General features: G+C 47.3%; 1 protein-coding gene across 1 annotated transcript in view; it reads left to right on the forward strand.

Moving 5' to 3' along the window:
• The window catches only part of wnt11 (wingless-type MMTV integration site family, member 11), a 92,176-nt gene that overhangs the window by 42,898 nt on the left and 26,859 nt on the right, over nt 1–22,419 (forward strand). Inside the window, exons 3-5 of the mRNA XM_043692808.2 lie at nt 4,424–4,659; nt 6,368–6,645; nt 13,203–13,495. Of these exons, the coding sequence (XP_043548743.1) occupies nt 4,424–4,659; nt 6,368–6,645; nt 13,203–13,495 (807 nt within the window). The remainder of the gene's footprint in view (nt 1–4,423; nt 4,660–6,367; nt 6,646–13,202; nt 13,496–22,419) is intronic.

The raw sequence follows: 22,419 nt of genomic DNA on the forward strand, positions 1-22,419 counted from the left end.
AAAATTACAAAGGGGTAAAAACAATGACTGCAGATGCTGGAAACCAGATTCTGGATCAGTGGTGCTGGAAGAGCACAGCAGTTCAGGCAGCATCCGACGAGCAGCAAAATCGACGTTTCGGGCAAAAGCCCTTCATCAGGAATAAAGGCAGAGAGCCTGAAGCATGGAGAGATAAGCTAGAGGAGGGTGGGTGTGGGGAGAAAGTAGCATAGAGTACAATAGGTGAGTGGGGGAGGGGATGAAGGTGATAGGTCAGGGAGGAGAGGGTGGAGTGGATAGGTGGAAAAGGAGCTAGGCAGGTCGGACAAGTCCGGACAAGTCCGTCCACGTATCAATGAAGACTCACCTTCATCCCCCTCCGTCCACGCATCAATTAATTTAATACACGCCGTGACATCGAACACTTCTTCCGTCGCCTCCGCCTCCGAGCTTACTTTCACAATCAGGACCCCCGCCCACATTCCGAGGACCCCTTTGCCCACCTCCAACACACTGCATCCACCTGGACACCCCGCGCTGGCCTATTACCTGCCCTCGACCTCTTCATTTCCAACTGCCGCCGGGACATTAACCGCCTCAACCTGTCTACCTCCCTCCCCCACTCCAACCTCTCACCCTCAACGCGCAGCCCTCCAATCCCTCTGCTCTAATCCCAACCTCACCATCAAGCCAGCGGATAAAGGGGGCGCAGTGGTAGTCTGGCGCACTGACCTCTACACCGCTGAAGCCAAACGCCAACTCGAGGAGACCTCTTCCTACTGCCCCCTCGACCATGACCCCACCCCCCATCACCAAACCATCATCTCCCAGACCATACAGAACCTCATCACCTCAGGAGATCTCCCACCCACAGCTTCCAACCTCATAGTCCGGGAACCCCGCACTGCCCTATTCTACCTCCTTCCCAAGATCCACAAGCCTGACCACCCTGGCTGACCCATTGTCTCAGCATGCTCCTGCCCCACTGAACTCATCTCTACCTACCTCGACACTGTCCTATCCCCCCTAGTCCAGGAACTCCCCACATACGTTCGAGACACCACCCACGCCCTCCACCTCCTCCAAGACTTCCGTTTCCCCGACCCCCAACGCCTCATCTTCACCATGGATATCCAATCCCTCTACACCTCCATCCGCCATGACCAGGGCCTCCAAGCCCTCCGTTTTTTCCTCTCCAGACATCCCCAACAGTACCCTTCCACCGACACTCTCATTCGTTTGGCCGAACTGGTCCTCACCCTTAACAATTTCTCCTTTGAATCCTCCCACTTCCTCCAGACCAAAGGGGTAGCCATGGGCACACGTATGGGCCCCAGCTATGCCTGTCTCTTTGTTGGCTACGTAGAACAGTTGATCTTCCGTAATTACACCGGCACCACTCCCCACCTCTTCCTCCGCTACATTGATGACTGCATTGGTGCCACCTCATGGTCCCGCGAGGAGGTTGAGCAATTCATCAACTTCACCAACACATTCCACCCTGACCTTAAATTTACCTGGAACATCTCTGACACCTCCCTCCCATTCCTGGACCTCTCCAGCTCCATTAGTGAATACCGACTTGACACTGACAATTTTTACAAACCCACCGACTCCCACAGCTACCTGGATTACACCTCTTCCCATCCTATCTCTTGCAAAAATGCCATCCCGTATTCCCAATTCCTCCGCCTCCGCCGTATCTGCTCCCAGGAGGACCAGTTCCACCTTAGAACACACCAGATGGCCTCCTTCTTTAGAGACCGAAATTTCCCTTCCCACGTGGTTAAAGATGCCCTCCAACGCATCTCGTCCACATCCCACACCTCCGCCCTCAGACCCCACCCCTCCAACCGTAACAAGAACAGAACGCCCCTGGTGCTCACCTTCCACCCTACCAACCTTCGCATAAACCAAATCATCCGCCGACATTTCCGCCACCTCCAAAAAGACCCCACCACCAGGGATATATTTCCCTTCCCACCCCTTTCTGCCTTCCGCAAAGACCGTTCCCTCCGTGACTACCTGGTCAGGTCTACGCCCCCCAACGACCCACCCTCCCATCCTTGCACTTTCCTCTGCCACCGCAGGAACTGTAAAACCTGTGCCCTCATCTCCTCCCTCACCTCTATCCAAGGCCCTAAAGGAGCCTTCCACATCCATCAAAGTTTTACCTGCACATCCACTAATATCATTTATTGTATCCGTTGCTCCCGATGCGGTCTCCTCTACATTGTGGACTGGGCGCTTCCTAGCAGAGCGCTTTAGGGAACATTGGTGCGAGACACCCGCACCAATCAACCAAACCACCCCGTGGCCCAACATTTCAACTCCCCCTCCCACTCTGCTGAGGACATGGAGGTCCTGGGCCTCCTCCACTGCCACACCCTCACCACCAGACGCCTGGAGGAAGAACGCCTCATCTTCCGCCTCGGAACACTTCAACCCCAGGGCATCAATGTGGACTTCAACAGTTTCCTCATTTCCCCTTCCCCCACCTCATCCTAGTTTCAAACTTCCAGCTCCGCACTGTCCCCTTGACTTGTCCGGACTTGTCCGACCTGCCTAGCTCCTTTTCCACCAATCCACTCCACCCTCTCCTCCCTGACCTATCACCTTCATCTCCTCCCCCACTCACCTATTGTACTCTATGCTACTTTCTCCCACCCCCACCCTCCTCTAGCTTATCTCTCCAACGTCGATTTTTCTGCTCATCGGATGCTGCCTGAATTGCTGTGCTCTTCCAGCACCACTGATCCAGAATAAAATTACAAAGACATAGTTATAGACTAGGTGAATAGGCAAAACTGTGGCAGATGAAATTCAATGCAAGTAAGTATGAGGTTATCCATTTGGACCAGGAAAGGATAGTTTGGGTGTTTCTAGATGGTATGAAGTTGATGTCCAAAAGAGATTTAGGGTCTCAGATGCATAGATCATTAAAATGTCACAAACACATGCAGAAAAGAATAAAGAAAGCTAATGGAGTGCTGACCTTTATATCTACATGACTGGAGTATAAGGATGCAGAAGTTATGCTGGAGCTGTACAAAACCATAGTTAGACCCTGCTTGGAATATTGAGAGGAGATTTGGGCACCACACTGCACGGATGATAGACTGGTCTTGGAGGAAGTACAGACAGAGTACAACGATAACTGGACTTCAGGAGTTATGCTATGAGGGGAGAGTACACAAATTAGACGTGTTTTCTCCACAATTTAGAAGGTTAAGGGGTAATCTGATCGAAGTCTTCAAGATATTAATATGAAATGACAGGGTAGATAAAGATAAACGATTTCCATTGGTTTATAACTAGGCACATAGTCTGGGAATTAGGGCCAGACTGTTCAGGAGAAATGTTAGGAAGCACTTCGACACACAATGGGCTGGGGAGGTTTGGAACTCTCTACCACAAACGATATTTATGATACATTAGTTGTAAATTTTAAATTTGAGATAGATAAATTTTTATTCAACAAAGATATTAAGGGATACAGTCCAAAGGCAGGTATTTGGAGTTAGGCCACAGATCAGTCATGATCACATTGAATGTGAAATAAGCTCAAGGGGCTGATTGGCCTACTCCTGTTCCTATAGATCCTAGATTAATTAATTACATAAATTTAGGCTCCACCAGTTGTATTGGTAGGGGCAGGGTGTTGGTGAGGCAGCACCTGAGTACAGTGCATAGTTTTGATTCCTGTGTTTAAGAAAGGATACACTGGCATTGGATGCTAGTCAGAAGAAGTTGAATAGGCAGATTCCCGGGAAGAAGGTTTGATTTATCAAGAAAAGTTGAAGTTTCAGCCATTATCCTTTAGAGTTTTGAAGAATGTGGAGTGACTTTCTTAAAACATACACGTTTCCTTGACAGGGTACAGTAGATGTTCCCACTCGTGGGCGAGTTTTGAATAAGGGACACAGTTGTAGAATAAGGGGACACTTAATTAAAACTGAAAGGTGAATAAATTTCTTCTCCCAGAGATTGTGAATGCCGTGGAACTCTTGACCCCAGAGAATTGAGAAGACTTGATCACTGTTTAAAGAGGAGGGCAATAGATTTTTGAAATACTGAGGAGTTGAGGGAATTGAGGAGCTGGTATGAAAGAGGAGTTGGGAATAGTGACAGCTCCCAACTGGCTTCACAGGGACAGACCTCGAATCATCATCAAGCAGTTGATGTCTGGGGCAGGTCAAATGTAACTTGAGGAGTGGAATGGCCTACACTTGTTCATATTTCTTATTTTCTTACTATTCCTTTTGATAGTGAGTTCATATTCTCACTGTTCTCTGGAGAAAGAAGTTAATTCTGTACTGGATTTATTAGTGGTTATCATATTAAACTAATGGTTGGATGTACACTCTATTAGACCTGAACAACAATGTCTCTCACAGGAGCAGGTTTGGAAACAGCTGACCCTTTGTCCATCTCTTCTGTCCAGTGCTCTGGCCAGGACTGACCCAGGAATGGCCCTCAACCAGACCCAGAACTGCAAGCACCTGGAAGGGCTGGTCTCAGCTCAGCAGCAGCTCTGCCGGAGTAACCTGGAGCTCATGCAGAGCATCATCCAGACAGCCCGGGAGGTCAAGAAAACCTGCCAGAAAACCTTTTCTGACATGAGGTGGAACTGCTCTTCAATCGAACTGGCTCCCTACTTCTCACCAGACCTGGAGAGAGGTAAATCATCAAATACACAGCTTGAATATTAACGTCAAAAAGGATTGGTTTGTGTAGCTTATAACAACTTAAGGTCATCAGTCACACTCACAACACAGCTCCGTTACACTGGCTCAAACATCACAGATATTCCTGCAGAGAGGTATGTCCTCTGCAGGCAAAAGGTTCAGGCATTCTAACATGTTGTAGAGCACAGCACAATGCAGGTACAGGAACAGGCCCATTGGCCCATTTTGCCTGTGCCAACCATGATGTTAAACTAATCTTATCTGTGTGCACATGGTCCACATCCCTCCATCCTCTATCTGTTCATGTGTCTATCTAAATGACCCTGAAACATTATTACTGTATCTGCTTCAAACACCTTCCCCTGGCAGAATGTTCCAGGCACTTTCCATCGGAAAACTGTCCTTTTGCATGAAGATTTATGACTAACAAAACTCTTCCTCAGTAATGTAAGTGCAGCTTTTTGATATATTTTCCCAGTTTTGATTTGAAGTAATATGCACAGATTACTCCATTCATTCTTCAACCTCCCCCCATCCATAACCCGGAATATCCTTCACCTCTCCCCATCCATAACCCCAACCATCCTCCACCTCCCCATTCATAACCACAACCATCCTTTTCCTCTCCCTATCCATAACCCCAACTATCCTCACCTCCCCTGATCCATAACCCTAACCATCCTCCTCCTCCCCCATCCATAACCGCAACACTCCCTCACCTCCCCCATCCACCACCCCAACCATTCTCCACCTCCCCCCATACATAAATCTAACTATCAACCATTCACCTCTCCACACACCCAAATCTGCTCATCCACCTGTTGACCTCCTCATCCATTATGCTGGAGCATGAGTAGGCCATTCAGCCACATCTAGCCTGCTGTACCATTCCACAAAATTCTGATTCATCTGATTGTGTTGCCTACCCCTGATAGATACTCACTCTCCTGCTAATCAAGAGTCTACCAATCTGTGCCACAAAAATATCCAATGACTCTGTCGCCACTGCTCTCTAGTTAATGGAAGACCCACAGCCTTTCTTTGTTTAAAAGCCCACCACTGAGTTATCCAATTACCCCATTAATGAGTAACAAATTACAAGCACTGTCCATTAGAGGCAGTGCAACCATATTAAATACAGGAAGGAAGGGGAAGGAGAGAGGGAGGTGTTAAGACAAGATGGTGTTGGAGGGGGCCCCTGCAGTGCCTACCTCTCTCTTGTGTCTCTCGGTGCATCGGGGTGTTGGCAGACATGGTTTGCTCACTCAACAAGAACGGCCGGGTCTGATGTAGCTGTGGGTGAGGGCAGCTTGCTCCGTGGCATGGCCTGTTGATGGCTACTTTATCCAGCTCCCCGGAGCTTCCCGCTCTCCCCTCAACACAGGGCAAAGACCTTCACCTTATCACAGCCAATTAATCAGCCACACCCTCTCATCTGTTCATTCATCCCAAATGATTGCTGGTTCAACTGTGCCAGTCATCACCATGTCCCCACATCTCCTTATGTGGCTCAGCACCAAGTCGTGTTTGACAATGCTCCTGTGAGGTGCCTTGGGATTTTTCACTGGTGCAAAGAGTGCTTTATAAATGCACTTCATTGTTGTTGATGTTGTGGCATTCCCTAAGGATGATCCCAGGCAGTATCATCTCCCTTTTGCGGGCAGTGAGTTTGATGCTGTACCACTCGCTTCTTGTTCCAGGTACCAGAGAGTCCGCCTTTGTCTACGCGCTCTCCGCTGCTGCTATCAGCCATACCATAGCCAGGGCCTGCACCACAGGAGACCTTCCTGGCTGCTCCTGTGGACCGCTAGCCTCTGAGGCTCCCGGGCCGGGGTTCCGATGGGGTGGCTGCAATGACAATCTGAATTACGGGATAGTGCTGGGATCCAAGTTCTCCGATTCACCGATGAAGATGAAGAAGTCCGGATCGCAAGCGAACAAGCTGATGAACCTGCACAACAGTGAGGTTGGGCGCCAGGTAAGCAAGGCAAAAGTACTAGGCAAAAGTGAGGACTGCAGATGCTGGAAATCAGAGTCTGGATTAGAGTGGTGCTGGAAAAGGTCAGGCAGCGTCCAATTTCAGCATTAGAAGCTGAAATACTACAGGACTCTCTCAATTACAGCGTACCATCCATCAGGCTGGCACTGGTTCTGAACTTACTTTATTGGATACACAGCATAGAAACAGGCCATTCGGCCCAATCAGGTTACAAATCCATTCGCTTATCTATGCTGGTCCAAACCTGTCAGAATAACCCTCCATTACTCTGTGGCTGAAGTCATTTCCTCAGAATTCCCTATCGGATTACTCGTATGAACCAGGAGCAGGAGTAGGCCATTCAGCCCCTCCAGTTGGCTCCACCATTCATTATGATCATGGCTGATCCCATCTCAGCCTGAACTCCACTTTCCTGTCCACCCCCCCTCCCCCGAACCCTTTAATCCATTGCTAGTTAAAAATCCTTAATTTTATTTAGCATCCTCATGTCCACTGTACCCTGGGACAGTGAATGCCACAGATTCTTGACCCTTTTGAAAGAAGTAATTTCTCCTCATCTCGGTTTTAATTCTGCTACCGTTATCCTAAAACCATGATGTTTCGTTCTGGATTACCCCATATAAGGAAACATCCTCGCTGTGTGTACTTTGTCAATCCCTTTAGCATTTAGTTAGATTACCTCAGTTAGATCTCCTCTCATTCTTCTGAATGGAGGTATAGACCTAAAGTGCTCACTATCTCCTCACAAGGCAAACCCCTCATTTCTGGAATCAATCTCGCAAACCTTCCCCAATGCAGGAGATTAAAATTGTACACAGTCCTCCCAGTGCAATCTCACTTGTGTGTTGTGCATTTGCAGCAACACTTCCTTACTTTTATACTCTATTCATTTAGCAATAAGTTCCATTTACCCTTCTGATTACCTGCTGGACCTGCCTACTCGTTTTCTGCAACTTATACACACGGACAGCCTCTGCATCTTTCAGTGACCATCTTATTTTGCTCTGATTCTGTCCCTCTCTCTCTCTCCCTTTACAATTGACCAAACCTGTCACAATTTTAAAGATCTCGGCTAGGTCACTTCATTCTTGGCGTATGCGGTTAGCGTAGCAATGCTTTATTTGGGCTTTTGTGTTTACGAAAATGAAGTAGGTCTTCACTGATTTCAAAAGGCATTTATGGCCTGTTCCTTACTTGCCTTGCCCTGACTGAACGCCTTACCAGGCCATCCAAGTACATGGGAGACAAAGGAAGCTCCGATGAAGGCACACTTGGGTGGAGTACTGAGACCAGATGGTGGAGAGTCTATTAACATGCTGTTCTATACTATAATTGTCGTTCATGATGCTCTAGAACTGAAGACATAGCAAGTCCAAAGAAGGTGTGTATAATTGCATCGGAGGGAGTGCAGAAGCAATGTAGAAGAATGGTCCCAGGGATGAGAAACTTCAGTGACAAGGATAGATAGAAGTAGTTGGGACTGTGCTCTTGGAGAGAGGAATACCGAGGAGATTAGATAGAGGTTTTCAAAATCATGAACAGGTTAGATTGAGTAGATAGGGAGAAACTGTTCCTGCTTGCAAAAGTGAAAATAATGAGAGGGTAGGGAGTTAGTGCAAAAGAAGCAAGCGTGTTGTGAGATAAAACTTTTTCACACAGCAAGTAGTTAGGATCTGGAATGTGCTGCCTGAAAATGTGGTGGAGGGTGGATCAATTGAGGCATTTAAGAGGGGCATTGGATGGTTATTTGGTACAGGGATGTGGGGAAAAGGCAGGCGAATGGTGCTAAATAAAAGAACCAGTGCAAGCATGATGGGCCAAATGGCCTCCCACTGTACTGTTACAATTCTGTGATTCTGTGATAATACCCTTGGTCTGGTGTGCTGCTAAAAGAGTATTTACAGAGTCTGCTGAGGTAAGGATAACATTAATTTTATTTATTTAACAAACATCATACTGTGACTTCATCTTGACACTAAGCTGCAAAAGACAGCTAGATCATGTGACATTGCATCACTTCCTATGACGGTGCATACTGTCTCTCATTAGGATATCACATTGTCAGATGTAACCTATTATATTACAGCATAAAAGTCAGATCTCCTTCCATTTTTTAAAACTGATTTCAAAATTTCAAACTGCAAAGTTGGGAGATTTAAATTAATCTGGGCTATTAGTCCAGGTCTAGTTTCTAGTGCCAACTGAGCTGCCATTACACTACAATAGCAAAATCTAAATCCTGGTTTATGAAGGGCCCAGATAAAAATGGCAAGCAAGACCAATTATGTTTATATTTATACTGGGATATGGCCAGTATTTATTGACCATTTCTAATTGCCTTTGAACCTAAAGGCTCACTAGACCATTCCACATTGCTGTGGGTCTGGAATCACATACAAATCAGACTAGATACAAACAGAATTCTTGATGAAGGGCTTATGAACAAAACATTGATTCCGCTGCTCCTCGGATGCTGCCTGACCTGCTGTGCTTTTCCAGCACCACACTCTTGACTCTGATCTCCAGCATCTGCAGTCCTCACTTTTTCCCAGGTACAAATAGTAGATTTGTTTCACTAAAGACCATTACTGGATGAATGAGTTTCATGGTGACCTTATTAATTTTTTTTATTCATTCATAGGATGTGGATGTCATTGGCTGGGCCAACATTTATATCCATTCTCAATTGCCCTTTAATCTGAATACTTGAGTCAATTACTGTGGGTTTGGAGTCACATGCAAGTCAGAGTAGGTTCAAACCATAGATTTCATTCCCTAAAGAACAACAGCAGACCAGATGGGTAAGAGTGAATGATAGTTTTATGGTCACTTTATTAATTGAATTTAAATTCTAGCAGTGACTGCCGTGGGATTTGAACCAGTGCCTTACGAGGTCAAATAATATTACCACTTCACCACCAACTCTTCCTTTGGTGCCATACGTCAAATTCCAGATGTATCGTCAGGTCTTCCCAGTTCATGTTACTAAGGGTCCATGGGAATTCTTTTACGGTCAGACTTTACAAAGGAAACATATCCAATTTTTTTTTGCTTCACTTGACCTCAGGATGTTTCAAGGTGTTTCTCAGCCGATGGAAACCTTTATGATATACAGCCACTCCTGTAACGTAGGAAACACGCAGCAGCCATTTTGTGATCAGGAAGCTCCCACAGGCAGTAACATTTTCCACACTGAAGGGTTTGGGTTGATGAGTTTCTAGTGTTCATTCTTTTTAAGTTTGATGACCCAGTTTGCCTTAACTGGAGTCATTAAGAAGGCATATGGGAGTATGTCTTTATCTCTCTTGACATGGATGGTAAGAGCGAGGGAGGTAATGGCCTAATGGTATCCTCACTGGGCTGTAGCTCCAGAAACCCAGGTAATATTCTGGGGACCTGAGTTTGAACCCTGCAATGGCAGATTTGAATTCAATAAAAATCTGGAATTAAGAGTCTAATGATGGACTCAGTGATGACCAGGAATCCATTGTTGATTGTTAGAAAAACCCATCTGGTTCACTAATGTTCTTTTGACAAGGAAACGGCCATCCTTATCTAGCCTGGCCTATGTGTAACTCCAGACCCACAGCAGTGTGGTTGATTCTTAATTGCCCCCTAGGCAGTTAGGGAGGAACAATAAATACTGGCCAAGACAGTGGCGTCCTCATCTTGTGAATAAACTTTAAAAAGTTCATAATTTACAATGTTCTACACTGGTATTCCTATGAAAAGGTCATTGCTGATGACCAGGATGTTTGGAACCAGGGGTCACAGTCTAAGGATATGCGATAAGTATGTAAGTTAGCTCGCTGAGCTGGAAGGTTTGTTTTCAGATGTTTTGTCACCATATTAGGTAACATCATCAGCGAGAGTCTCCGGTGGTACGTCCCGCCTCTCTATTTACAGGTCTTGGTTTCTATGGTGGGTGATGTCATTTCCGGTTCTTTTTTTCAAGGGAACGTAGATAGGATCTAAATCGATGTGTTTATTGATGGAGTTCTGGTTAGAATGCCATACCTCTAAGAATTCTAGTGTGTGTCTTTGTTTCGCCGGTCCCAGGATGTGTGTGTTGTCCCAGTCAAAGTGGTGTCCTTGTTTGTATTTATGAATCTAGTGTTAGTGGGTCATGTCTTCTGGTGGCCATTTGGTGTTCGTGTGTCCTGGTGGCAAGTTTCCTGCTAGTTTGTCCGTTGTAGTGTTTTTTTATAGTTCTTGCATGGTATCCTGTAAATGGTGTTAGATTTGCTGGTTGTATCTAATGGATCCTTTAGGTTCATTAGTCACTGTTTCAATGTGTTGGTAGGTTCATGGGCTACCATGATGCCAAGGGGTCTGAGTAATCTGGAGTCATTTTTGATATGTCTTTGATGTAAGGTAATGTGGCTATAGGTTTTGGTTGCATTGTGTCTGCTTGTTTGGGTTTGTTTCTGAGGAATCAGTGGATTGTGTTTATTATGTCCTTGTTTTTCTTGAAAACGTTGTGTAGATGTTTTACTTCTGCTTTTTATAGTTCTTGGGTGCTGCAGTGTCATGTAACTCTTTGAAATAATGCCTGCATCCAAGAGCTACGTCACACTGCAGCACTCAAGAACCAGGATACACAAACACCAATGGGCCACCAGAAGACATGACCCACTATCACTAGATTCTATACATACAGACAAAGAAGGACACCACTAGGACAGGCGAAACAAAGACACGCACGAGAATTCTTAGAGGGATGGCATTCTGACCAGAAATCCATCAATTAACACATCGACTTAGATCCTACCTACCTTCCCTTGAAGAAAAGAACCAGAAACGACTTCTCCCACCTTAGAAACCAAGACCTATGATTAGAGAGGTGGACCATACTACCAGTGCTTCACCAGAGACTCTCACTGATGATGTTACCCAGTACAGTGACAAAACTTCCGAAAACAAACCTTTGAGCTCAGCGAGCAAACTTACAGACTTATCATCAACTTGAGCTACAAATCTTCTCAAAAATCACTAATATGGGATAAGTCTTTTAGGATTGACATGAGCAGGAAATGTCTTCACCCAGAAAGTGACTTGAAAGAAGTTCTAGGGTTTATATGTTAATTAATCGAAACCTGCATCCCCATTCGAAGTGATTAAAGACTGAACAGCAGTCTAGGTTTGTTCAATACATCATATCAGTTGTATGATACTATGATCTTTTACTATAAATTCTGTGTCCTATGATCCTGCCCCACCAGCTACCTGATGAAGGAGCAGCGCTCCAAAAGCTAGTGCTTCCAAATAAACCTGTCGGTTGTGTGATATTTAACTTTGTCCACTCCAGTCCAACACTGGCACCTCCTCATCATATTTTTCAATGTGAGAGGGGAAAAATTTATAAAAGGATTTGAGCGGCAACTTTTTTACATAGAGAGTGGTTTGTGTGTGAAATGAACTGCCAGAGGAAGTGATGGATTCAGTTACTGTTACAACATTGCAAAGACATAGATACATGAACAGGAAAGGTTTGGAGGGATTGGGGCCAAGGGCAGGCAGGTGGCACTTGTTTAGTTTGGGAACATGTTCGACATGGACTGGTTGGATTGAAGGGTCTGTTTCTATACCTTATGACTCTATGACTCTATAACCCCTCCTTGAGAACATTCAGTGCTTTGGCCTCAACTGCTTTCAGTGGTAGAGAATTCCCCAGGCTCCCCACTCTCTGAGTGAAGACATTTCCTTCTCATGTCATTCCTAGAAGACTTATCCCATATCCTTAGACTGTGACCCCTGGTTCCGAACTTCCTGGTCATCGGGAATATCCTTTTCATAGGAATACCAGTGTATCCCATATCCTTAGACTGTGACCCCTGGTTCCGAACTTCCTGGTCATCGGGAATGTCCTTTTCATAGGAATACCAGTGTAGAATGTTATAAGTTGTACAGTGATGCTGACTGGTTCTCCTACCAAAGAATATAAAATGTTGGTCCCCTTTACACTGGTATTCTTGCAAATGGTCCTGATGAGTCCAAGATAAAAAACTTTGACAAAACTTTTCTCAGTGATATGCAAAATAATAGCTCCCAGAGTAAGACACTCCCTCAGTACAATACAGTGTGTGGGGAACAGTGACTGTGTGGGGGTGGTACAGTGGCTCAGTGGTTAGCACTGCAGCCTCATAGCGCCAGGGACCCAGGTTTGATTCCAGCCTTAGGTAACTGTCTGTGTGGAGTTTTCACATTCCCCCCCGTGTCTGTGTGGGTTTCCTCCTACAACCCAAAGGTGTGCAGGTTAGGTGAACTGGCTGTGCTAAATTGTCCATAGTGTTCAGGGATGTGTAGGTTAGGTGCATTAATCAGTAGAAATGTAGGGGAATGGGTCTGGATGAGTTACTCTTCAGAAGGTTGGTGGGGACATGTTGGGCTGAATGGCCTGTTTCCACACTGTAGGGATTCTATGATTCTATGATCTTTTGCTCAAGAGTGTATGGAGTGGGATTTGAACTCAGGATGAGAGTGGTGAGTGTGTGAGCCTGACTGAGCTTTGGCTGACACAGTTGTGCATCTTTCAGGCCCTGAAGGCATCCCTGGAGATAAAGTGCAAGTGTCACGGAGTCTCAGGCTCATGCTCGGTGAAGACGTGCTGGAAGGGGCTGCAGGAGCTCAGCAGCATTGCCCAGGACCTTAAGCTGAAGTACCTGTCTGCCACCAGGGTGGTCCATCGCCCAGTGGGCACCCGCAAACAGCTGGTCCCCAAGGACATTGACGTCAGGCCCATCCGCGAGAGTGAGCTGGTATACCTGCAGAATTCACCGGACTTCTGTTCGAGGAACGAGAAACTGGGCTCCAATGGAACTCAAGAGAGGTGAGACAGTCGAAAGACAGCACTTGCATTTGTATGGCACCTTTCGCCCAATTCTGAACAGTCAATCAGACACCTGTTTTGCACCAATTGTTGCAAAGTGGAAAATGTGGCAGTCAACTTACATACGCACATACAAATTAGGAGGAAACAGCAGGCCATTCAGCCCCTCAAGCCTGTTCTCTCATTGCTGATCTGATTATAATCTCAAATCCACACTCCCACCTACATCCATGACCTTTAACCCATTTGCTTTAACAAGATTCTATCTATGTCAACCATAAGAATATTCAAGCAACTCTATTTCCATCACCTTGTCAGGAAGAACTCACAACTTTGTAAGAGAGAAAAAAACATTGTCCTCATCTGTATTTTAAATGAGTGACCTCTGATTGTCAAACAGTAACCTTTGGTTGAAGACATAGAGGCATACAGCACAGACACAGGCCCTTCGGTCCAACTCTTCCCATGCTGATTAGTTAACCCAAACTAAACTAGTCCCATTTGCCTGTATTTGGGCCACATCCCTCTGAACCTTTCCTTCCATCTAGATTCTAGGTTCTAAACTCTCCCCAAGAGGAGATATCTTCCCCACATCTAGTCTGTCAAGATCCCTCTGGATCTTCCATGTCTCAGTCAAGCTGCCTCTTCCTCTCCGAATTCCCAGCAGATACAAGCCTAGCCTGTCCAACCTCCCCTCACAAAGCAGCCCTCCACTTTGTAAAGTAAGCACTGCCAGCTCCCACAAACCGATCACGGTAATGTTTTATTAATTATGTCGGTTGAGGAATAGACATTCTGCGACGGGACCTTCCAAACCCATCAACTCTGCCACTGAAGAGGACAACCGCAGAAAATACATGGGAGCACCAGCCCCTGCAAATTCCCCTGCAAACCCCACAAACTATCCTGACACGTTTTGAAAATTCATTAGAAGGATATGAGCATCACTGGCTAGGCCAGCATTTATTCCCGAGCTCTGATTTCAATCACATTGCAGTGGCCTGGACTCACACGTGGGCCTGACTGGGTAAGGATTTTCTCCCCGGAAGAGCATTAATGAGCCAGATGGGGTTCTGGTGGCAATTAATGATGTTAGCCTTCATCTTGAGAGGGCTGGAATACACGAGCAGAGATGTCCTGATGTAGCTATATTGGACTCGAATCAGATTACTTTTGGAATAGTGTGAGCAGTTTTGAGCCCTGTATCTAGGGAAGGATGTGCTGGCCTTGGAGGGGGTTCAGAGGAGGTTTATAAGAATGATCCTGGGGATGAAGGGCTCATTGTATGAGGAGCAGTTGAGGACTCTGCGTCTGTACTCAATGGAGTTTAGGATGGGGGAGGTGGGTCTGGTTGAAACTTACAGAATATTGAGAGGCCTAGATAGAGTAGTCATGATTCGGAGATGCCGGTGTTGGACTGGGGTGTGCAAAGTTAAAAATCACACAACACCAGGTTATAGTCCAACAGGTTTAATTGGAAGCACACTAGCTTTCAGAGCGACGCTCCTTCATCAGGTGATTGTCAATCACCTGATGAAGGAGCGTCGCTCCGAAAGCTAGTGTGCTTCCAATTAAACCTGTTGGACTATAACCTGGTGTTGTGTGATTTTTAACTAGATAGAGTAGATGTGGGTTCAGAAAAGATTTACAGGGATGTTGCCAGGGTTGGAGGATTTGAGCTATAGGGAGAGGCTGAACAGGCTGGAGCTGTTTTCCCTGGAGTGTCGGAGGCTGAGGGGTGACCTTATAGAGGTTGACAAAATTATGAGGGGCATTGATAGGACAAATAGACAAAGTCTTTTCCCTGGGGTGGGGGAGTCCAGAGCTAGAGGGCGTAGGTTTAAGGTGAGAGGGGAAAGATTTAAAAGAGACCTAAGAGGCAACTTTTTCATGCAAAGGGTGGTACGTGTATGGAATGAGCTGCCAGAGGATGTGGTGGAGGCTGGTACAATCACAACATTTAAATGTTAAAAATCACACAATACCAGGTTATAGTCCAACAGGTTTAATTGGAAGCACTAGCTTTCGGAGAGACGCTCCTTCATCAGGTGGTAGTGCTTCATCAGCTCTGAAAGCTAGTGCTTCCAATTAAACCTGTTGGACTATAACCTGGTGTTGTGTGATTTTTAACTTTGCACACCCCAGTCCAACACCGGCATCTACAAATCATAACATTTAAAAGGCATTTGGATGAGTATATGAATAGGAAGGGATTGGAGGGATATGGGCCGAGTGCTGGCAGGTGGGACTAGATTGGGTTGGGATATCTAGTCGGCATGGACAGGTTGGACCGAAGGGTCTGTTTCCGTGCTGTACATGACTCTGTGACTCTATGACAGTAGGAGAGACTACGACCTGAAGGACAGCTTCAGAGTGAAGGAGTGACCCTTTATAGATGAGGAACAATTTCTTCAGTCTCATTGCTACAGAACGCTGTGGAGGCCAAGTCATTAGGTGTATTTAAGACAGAGATAGGTTCCTGATGAATAAATAGATCAAGGATCATGGGGAAAGGCAGGAGAATGGGGTTCCTAGTTATGGTCTTAAGCTTCATTGGAATGATGGGTAGACAGGCAGGAGGCTGAAGGAACACAGCAAGCCAGGCAGCATCTGGAGGTGCAGAAATCAACATTTTGGGTGCAACCCTTCTTGAGGACTGAGGGTGGGTGTTGGGGGAGCTGCAGATAAGGGGGGGTGGTGGGCAGGGTGGTGAAGTGGGGATAGGTGAATACAGGTAGCAGGTATAACATGGTTGGTTGATGCGAGGAATGAATCCGGTTGGTGGCTGGGATGAAGGGTCGATGAGAGGAATGGAAGGGAAGGGGAGGAGCTGGGAAGGGAGTCAGGGGAAGGGAAGGGAGAGTATTTGAAATTTGGGACCTCAGTGTTGAGTCCTCCAGGCTGTAGGCTGCCCAGGCAGTAGATGAGGTGTTGTTCTTCCAGTTTGCGGTTTGATTCACTGTGGCAATGGAAGAGGCCAAGAATGGCCACTTTGATACACATATCACACTCGGGAGCTATGGCTGGTGATGTTAGAGGTCAATCCCTCATGCTTATACCCACCTGCCCATTGGCATGGCTTGGAAGTTGATACTCAAGTCATTTTGGCCATATAAGGAACTTTGGCCACCAAGTTGGGATTCAAACCCAGGGTTTCTGGCTCAAAGGCTGCACCATCACATCTTCTTCGGCATACATTGCTGCTGGAATAGTAAGTGCCCATTCCTCTCCTGTTTGAACCAACATTGCAGGCCATTGTCGACTGCAGGAGGTGATGGCCTCAATGGATTTTGAAATAACCCCACAGGGGCAGGTAGGCCCTCACATGGAGAGTCCTGGACACTGTTCCAGCTCCCTCAGAGCCAGCTCTCAGAGAGAGAGAGAGAGAGAGCAGAGCCTCTGACCCTCCTGTCAGCCAGGGCTCCCTGACTGGACCAGATTAACAGCCCCAGTCAGGGAACTCATATTCTATGTTGTACCCCCCCGCCGGCTGACCTCGTTACAATCATAACAGATCTAGGTATGTTTTGCTGTCTCAGAATCTCATTGGTTCAAGATCCACACGGACGTTGGAGCATAAACTCCAGTCGGGTTAGTGAGGGGTTGTGGGGGCAGCGGGGTGGTGTAGTGCTGCTTCTGCTTCATTAGGGGGCACAGAGATTCAGATGAAAGACTCAATTTTACAGAGCACTGTGTTCCCCATCTCTGACGAAAATGTCATTCGGGAGCCACCCATGATGAAACGGTGTGCCCTACAGTTGTGTTCCACCTCAGGGGGTGGTGTGGACATGGCAAGACCTTTGCGTCCTATCCCAATCCGGGCAACAGGTCCTACACTGGGGATTGACCCAGCAGCACCACGTTGGACCGGTGGCCACCACTGGAACTGCAGCCAGTCCCCAGACAAAGGTGGTCAAGGTTCAGGTATGAGTGTGGGGACGTGGCTGGTAGCCAGATAGAGAATGAGATTACTCCCTGGACTGGGCAGATTGCCTTATGAGGAAAGGCTAGGCCTATGTCCTAGTGAGCTCAGAAGAGTCAAAGATGACTTAATTGAAACATAGAAGATCCTGGGAGGACTTGACCGGAAGGATGTGGAAAGAATGGTTCCTCCTGTGGGAGAATCTAGAACTGGAGGGTCGGACTTTAAAAATAAGGCAGTACCCATTTATGACAGGGAATACTCTCTCTGAGGATTGTGAGAATTTGGGATTCCTTTCCCCAAAATGCAGTGGATGCAGAATCTTGGAATATTTTTAAGGCAGGGTAGATGAAAGATTATCTGGGATGTGCAGGAAAGTAGAGTGAGGTTAAAATCAGATCAGCCATTGAATGGTGGAACAGGCTTGAAGGGCCGAGTGGCCTCCTCTCTCATTCCTTGTTTGGGAGTTTGTTGACAGTGAAGGGGATCGGGGGGCCTAGTTTGAGAGGCCAGAATGGGGCCAAGATTTAAAGAGGTGGGTGATCCTGGGAGTTGGGGGCACGGGGATGGTTCCTGTGAGTACAGGAGATCCCACAAAGGTGGTCCTACCCATCTCCCTTACCCCCCCCCCCCCCGCCAGATATTGCCTTATGGGAGCTGCCAAGATGGCTGCTTGAGGCAATGAGGTGACCACCCAATTGGTCATTAACTGGCCACTGAAGGGTCTTCATGAGTGTGCCACACAACACTTGCCCTACCTCGCACACTCTTAGGGAATGTGCAGCACCATTTTAATATTCCTTAATACTCCATTTTAATATTCACTATTCCTGATGAAGGGCTTTTGCCCAAAACGTAGATTTTCCTGCTCTTTGGATGCTGCCTGACCTGCTGTGCTTTTCCAGCACCACGCCAATCTTGACTTTGATCTCCAGCATCTGCAGTCCCCACTTCCGCCTAGCACCATTTTAATGTCAAGTGGGAGAGTGTGTCTCAGGATGGAAATGATAGACTTTGAGGGAATTCTGGAATGAGATAGCACAGAAAGAAGTCATTTAACCATCGTCATGCAGCAGAACCCTCAATTAGTCCCACTGGCCCTGTCCCTTCACCAGAGCCCTGTGCAAAAATACCTCTTTAAGCACTCCTCCAACTTGCTTTGGAAAGTTCTGTTGAATCTGCTTACTCCACCCTTTCAGGCAGCACACTCCAGATCACAGCTCTCTGTGTAAAATAAACTCTTCTAATGTTGCATCTGGCACTTGTGCATGTCCCTTGGATACCAACCCTACTGCCAGCAGAAACAGTTTCTTCTTATTTATTCTGTTAAAGCCCTTCATGATTTGGCACACTGGGTTGTTCTCCTCTTTCTCAGCTCCAAGCAGAACAATCTCAGCCTGTCTATTCTCAACTCACAGCTACAATGTTAAGTCAGGGCTATCATTCCAACCAAGTTTTCTGCATCCTGTGTTCCTGATGTGATCTTCCCTACATCAGGGAAACCAAACGTAAACATAGGGTTTGCCGAGAATCTTATGCGGGCTCGTAGGGGCCTCACCTTCCAGTCACCGCCCATTTTAATTCCCCTTCCCACTCACTCTTAGGATCATGAAGATCCTTCAGTGACCGGTTAATGACCACTTGGGTGGTCACCTCATTTCCTCAAGCAGCCATCTTAGCAGCTCCCACAGGGCAATATCTGGTTGGGGGTAAGGGAGACGGGCAGGACCACCTTTGTGGGATCTCCTGTACCCACAGGAACCCCCTCATCCCACTAACTCCCAAGATCACCCACCTCTTTAAATCTTGGCCCCATTCTGGCCTCTCAAACTCGGCGCCCTGAGCCCCTTCACTGTCAACAAACACCCAAGCAAGGAACAAGAGAGGAGGCCACTCGGCCCTTCAAGCCTATTCCACCATTCAATGGCTGATCTGATTTTAACCTTACTCTACATTCCTGCACATCCCTGATCGTCTTTCATCCCCTTGGTCATAAAGAACCTACCTCTGCCGAAAAGTATTTAAAGATTCTGCATCCACTGCATTTTGGGGAAAGGAATCCCAAATTCTCACAATCCTCAGAGAGAGTATTCCCTGTCATAAATGGGTACTGCCTTATTTTTAAACTCCGACCCTCTAGTTCTAGATTCTCCCACAGGAGGAACCATTTTTTCCACATCCTTCCGGTCAAGTCCTCCCAGGATCTTCTATGTTTCAATTAAGCCACCTTTGACTCTTCTGAACTCCCCAGGACACAGGCCTAGCCAGTCCTCATAAGGCAATCCGTCCAGTCCAGGGAGTAATCTCATTCTCTATCTGGCTGCCAGCCACGTCCCCACACTCATTACCCAGAGTTACCTGAACCCTGACCTCCATGACTACCTGATCTGTGGACTGACTGCAGTTCCAGTGGTGGCCACCGCTCCAATGTGGCGCTGCTGGGTCAGTACCCAGTGTAGGACTTGCTGCCCAGATTGGGATAGGATGCAAAGGTCATGATCAACGAGGTAAAAACAATGACTGCAGATGCTGGAAACCAGATTCTGGATTAGTGGTGCTGGAAGAGCACAGCAGTTCAGGCAGCATCCAAGGAGCAGTGAAATCGACGTTTCGGGCAAAAGCCCTTCATCAGGAATAAAGGCAGAGAGCCTGAAGCGTGGAGAGATAAGCTAGAAGAGGGTGGGAATGGGGAGAAAGTAGCATAGAGTACAATAGGTGAGTGGAGGAGGGGATGAAGGTGATAGATCAGGGAGGAGAGGGTGGAGTGGATCGGTGGAAAAGGAGGTAGGCAGGTAGGACAAATCCGGACAAGTCATGGGGACAGTGCTGAGCTGGAAGTTTGGAACTAGGGTGAGGTGGGGGAAGGGGAAATGAGGAAATTGTTGAAGTCCACATTGATGTCCTGGGGTTGAAGTGTTTCGAGGCGGAAGATGAGGCATTCTTCCTCCAGGCATCTGGTGATGAGAGAGCTGCAGTGAAGGAGGCCCAGGACCTCCATGTCCTCGGCAGAGCGGGAGGAGGAGTTCAAATGTTGGGCCACGGGGCGGTTTGGTTGATTGGTGTGGGTGTCCCGGAGATGTTCCCTAAAGCGCTCTGCTTGGAGGCACCCAGTTCTCCCCAATGTAGAGGAGACCGCATTGAGAGCAACGGATACAATAAATGATATTTATGGATGTGGAAGGCTCCTTTAGGGCCTTGGATAGAGGTGAGGGAGGAGGTGTGGGTGCAGGTTTTACAGTTCCTGCAGTGGTAGGGGAAGGTGCCAGGATGGGAGGGTGGGCTGTAGGGGGGCGTGGACCTGACCAGGTAGTCACGGAGGGAACGGTCTTTGCGGAAGGCGGAAAGGGGTGGGGAGAGAAATATATCCCTGGTGGTGGAGTCTGTTTGGAGGTGGCGAAAATGTCGGCGGATGATTTGGTTTATGCACTGACAACGACACCCCCTGTAGGGCAAACCCTTTCATCATGGGTGAGCTCCCAAATGACACTTTCGTCAGAGAATGGGAAGGCAGTGCTCTGTAAAATCTAGTCTTTCATCTGAATCTATGTGCCCCCTAATGGTGCAGTAGCAGTCACCGCCAATTCCCTCAACCCCTCACTAACCCAAATGGTGTTTATGCTCCAACTTCCGTGTGGGTCTTGAACTGATGAGATTCTGAGACTGGAAGACATACCGAGATGGAGTCATAGAGTCATAGAGACGTACAGCATGGAAACAGACCCTTCAGTCCAACCCGTCCATGCCGACCAGATATCCCAACCCAATCTAGTCCCACCTGCCAGCATCCGGCCCATATCCCTCCAAAACCTTCCTATTCATATACCCATCCAAATGCCTCTTAAATGTTGTAATTGTACCAGCCTCCGTCACTTCCTCTGGCAGCTCATTCCATACACGTACCACCCTCTGTGTGAAAACGCTGCCTTGTAGGTCTCTCTTATATCTTTCCCCACTCACCCTAAAGCTGTGCCCTCTAGTTCTGGACTCCCTGACCCCAAGGAAAAGACTTTACTTATTTACCCTATCCATGCCCCTCATAATTTTGTAAACCTCTATATGGTCACTCCTCAGCCTCCGATGCTCCAGGGAATACAGCCCCAGCCTTTTCAGCCTCTCCCTGTAGCTCAAATCCTCCAACCCTGGCAACATCCTTGTAAATCTTTTCTGAACCCTTTCAAGTTTCACAACATCTTTCCGATAGGAAGGAGACCAGAATTGCATGTAATATTCCAACAGTGGCCTAACCAATGTCCTGCACAGCCACAACATGGCCTCCCAACTCCCGTGTTTTCACTATCCCTCCAGACCTACCCCTCTCTGAGGATGAAAGATCAGTCCTCAGCAGGGGCCTCACCTTCATTCCCCTACGCTCCCGGATTAATGAATTCAACACGCGGCGTGACATCGAACAATTCTTCCGCTGCCTTCGCCTCCGTGCCCACTTCTTTAACCAAGACTCCCGCCCACCCTCTGACGACCCCTTCTCCCGCCTCCAACACACCCCATCCACCTGGACATCCCGTGCTGGCCTCCTACTTGCCCTCGACCTCTTCATAGCCAACTGCCGCCGCGATATTAACCGCCACCTGAACTCCCCCACCCCATTCATCCACTCCAACCTCTCACCCTCGGAACGCGCAATCATTCCTGAAGAAGGGCTTATGCCCGAAACGTCGATTCTCCTGTTTCCTGGATGCTGCCTGACCTGCTGCGCTTTTCCAGCAACACATTTCCAGCTCTGATCTCCAGCATCTGCAGACCTCACTTTCTCCTCCCAACTCCTATACTCAATACTCTGACCAATAAAGGAAAGCATACCAAATGTCTTCTTCACTATCCTATCCACCAGCGACTTCACTTTCAAGGAGCTGTGAACATGCACTCCAAGGTCTCTTTGTTCAGCAACATTCCCTAGGACCTTATCATTAAGTGTATAAGTCCTGCTAAGATTTGCTTTCCCAAAATGCAGCACCTTGCATTTATCTGAATTAAACTCCATCTG

The sequence above is a fragment of the Chiloscyllium plagiosum genome, unplaced genomic scaffold, assembly GCF_037043375.1.
Source record: "Chiloscyllium plagiosum isolate Xiang-an unplaced genomic scaffold, Cpla_swu_hap1 HiC_scaffold_6, whole genome shotgun sequence".
Lineage (NCBI taxonomy): Eukaryota > Metazoa > Chordata > Chondrichthyes > Orectolobiformes > Hemiscylliidae > Chiloscyllium > Chiloscyllium plagiosum.